The sequence below is a fragment of the Austrofundulus limnaeus genome, unplaced genomic scaffold (genome assembly GCF_001266775.1).
Source record: "Austrofundulus limnaeus strain Quisiro unplaced genomic scaffold, Austrofundulus_limnaeus-1.0 Scaffold1614, whole genome shotgun sequence".
Taxonomy (NCBI): domain Eukaryota; kingdom Metazoa; phylum Chordata; class Actinopteri; order Cyprinodontiformes; family Rivulidae; genus Austrofundulus; species Austrofundulus limnaeus.
The window spans coordinates 19910-21480 of NW_013954016.1; the positions used below are offsets into that span (position 1 = coordinate 19910).

The 1571-nt window shown below is 44.6% G+C and overlaps 1 protein-coding gene across 3 annotated transcripts in view; it reads right to left on the reverse strand.

The window, feature by feature from the left end:
* The window catches only part of tecpr2 (tectonin beta-propeller repeat containing 2), a 26194-nt gene that overhangs the window by 17512 nt on the left and 7111 nt on the right, over positions 1 to 1571 (reverse strand). For all 3 annotated transcript variants that reach the window (XM_014033063.1, XM_014033062.1, XM_014033061.1), the window contains exons 7-8: positions 968 to 1121; positions 726 to 878 (exon numbers count right to left, since the gene is read on the reverse strand). In XM_014033063.1, the coding sequence (XP_013888517.1) occupies positions 726 to 878; positions 968 to 1121 (307 nt within the window). The remainder of the gene's footprint in view (positions 1 to 725; positions 879 to 967; positions 1122 to 1571) is intronic.

A 1571-nucleotide genomic window follows, 5' to 3' on the forward strand; every position in this document is an offset into this window, starting at 1 on the left:
GATGTTTTCCTCCAACGGTTACTTTGACACAGGAAAACACCATCATGCTCTTCCACAGCAAGTTACCTGAAGACATGACACGCTGTTAGCATCCAGCTAATGCTACATGACATGCTGTTAGAATTATATTAGCATCGAGCTAACGCTACATGACATGCTGTTAGCATCCAGCTAATACTACATGACATGCTGTTAGAATTATATTAGCATCGAGCTAATGCTACATGACATGCTGTTAGCATCCAGCTAATGCTACATGACACGCTGTTAGCATCCAGCTAATGCTACATGACATGCTGTTAGAATTCTATTAGCATCGAGCTAATGCTACATGACACGCTGTTAGCATGCAGCTAATGCTACATGACTTGCTGTTAGCATCCAGCTAACGCTACATGATTCGCTGTTAGCATCCAGCTAATGCTACATGATATGCTGTTAGCATCCAGCTAATGCTACATGACATTCTGTTAGCATAAAGCTAATGCCACATGACACAACACACTGTTAGCATTGAGCTAATGCTACACGACATGCTGTTAGCATCCAGCTAATGCTATATGACATGCTGTTAAAAACAAGCTAATGCTACAAGACATGCTATTAGCATTGAGTTTATGTTACAAGACTTTCTGTTAGCATTGTGCYAAGTGCTCAGTATTACTACTCACTGTTAGCACTATACTAGCTATTAGCAGCTAAAGGTGATGTGTGGTCAGTTTTACCTGGTTCAGACAGTCAAACACATAGATGCAGTACTCATTCCAGCTGAKAATCCAACCCTCTTTGAGAAAACAGCTGAGCAGACCGAGCTGTCGGTCAACCGGGCGATATGCTCCAGCCGGATCGGGTCGAGTGAACAACTCAAACTGAGGTATCTGTCAGACAGGATCGAAGGCAGGGGAAGATAAGTCTCAGCTACTACCACATCAAACCTCAGCTGAAGCTGAATGAGCGATGTTCATACCTGCGTGTTGAAGAGCGATTTGAGCAGTCGGGTGTCCTCCACCTGACCTCTGACATCCGACCTCCACAGTTTGAGTCCAGATCGGGCAGCGTAGACCTGCAGGTCACTCTGTTTACAGAGAGCAGGCAGGAAGCAGGCTCCAAACCTGCCACTGCTGCCAGACACACCAACATTAACGTGTTAACAGGCTGCATCCATCTGTGGGGACCGGTCCTGGTCCTCAAAGGACACCACCCTGCACTGAGACGTCGCTCTGCTCCAGCACACCTGAACGAGGGATTGATGGGCTTCTGCAGACCTTTAAGACCTGCTGAAGTGGAAAACATGCAGGATGGTCCTCCAGGAGCTGGACTGGTCACCACTGTGACTAACCTTGTTTTCACTTAAAACGTAAGATTTTTAGGTAAAATCAGGTTGTTTCTATGAGATAAATCTTGTGCCAGCAGGAACTGGATTTGAATTGCTCAGATTGAATCTGAATGTGAATAACGTGAAACTGAATGCATTGGTTTGAAAATACAGTGGTTTGCAAAAGTATTCATACCCCTTGAACTTTTCCATATTTTGTCACATTACAACCACAAACATAAATATATTTCACTGG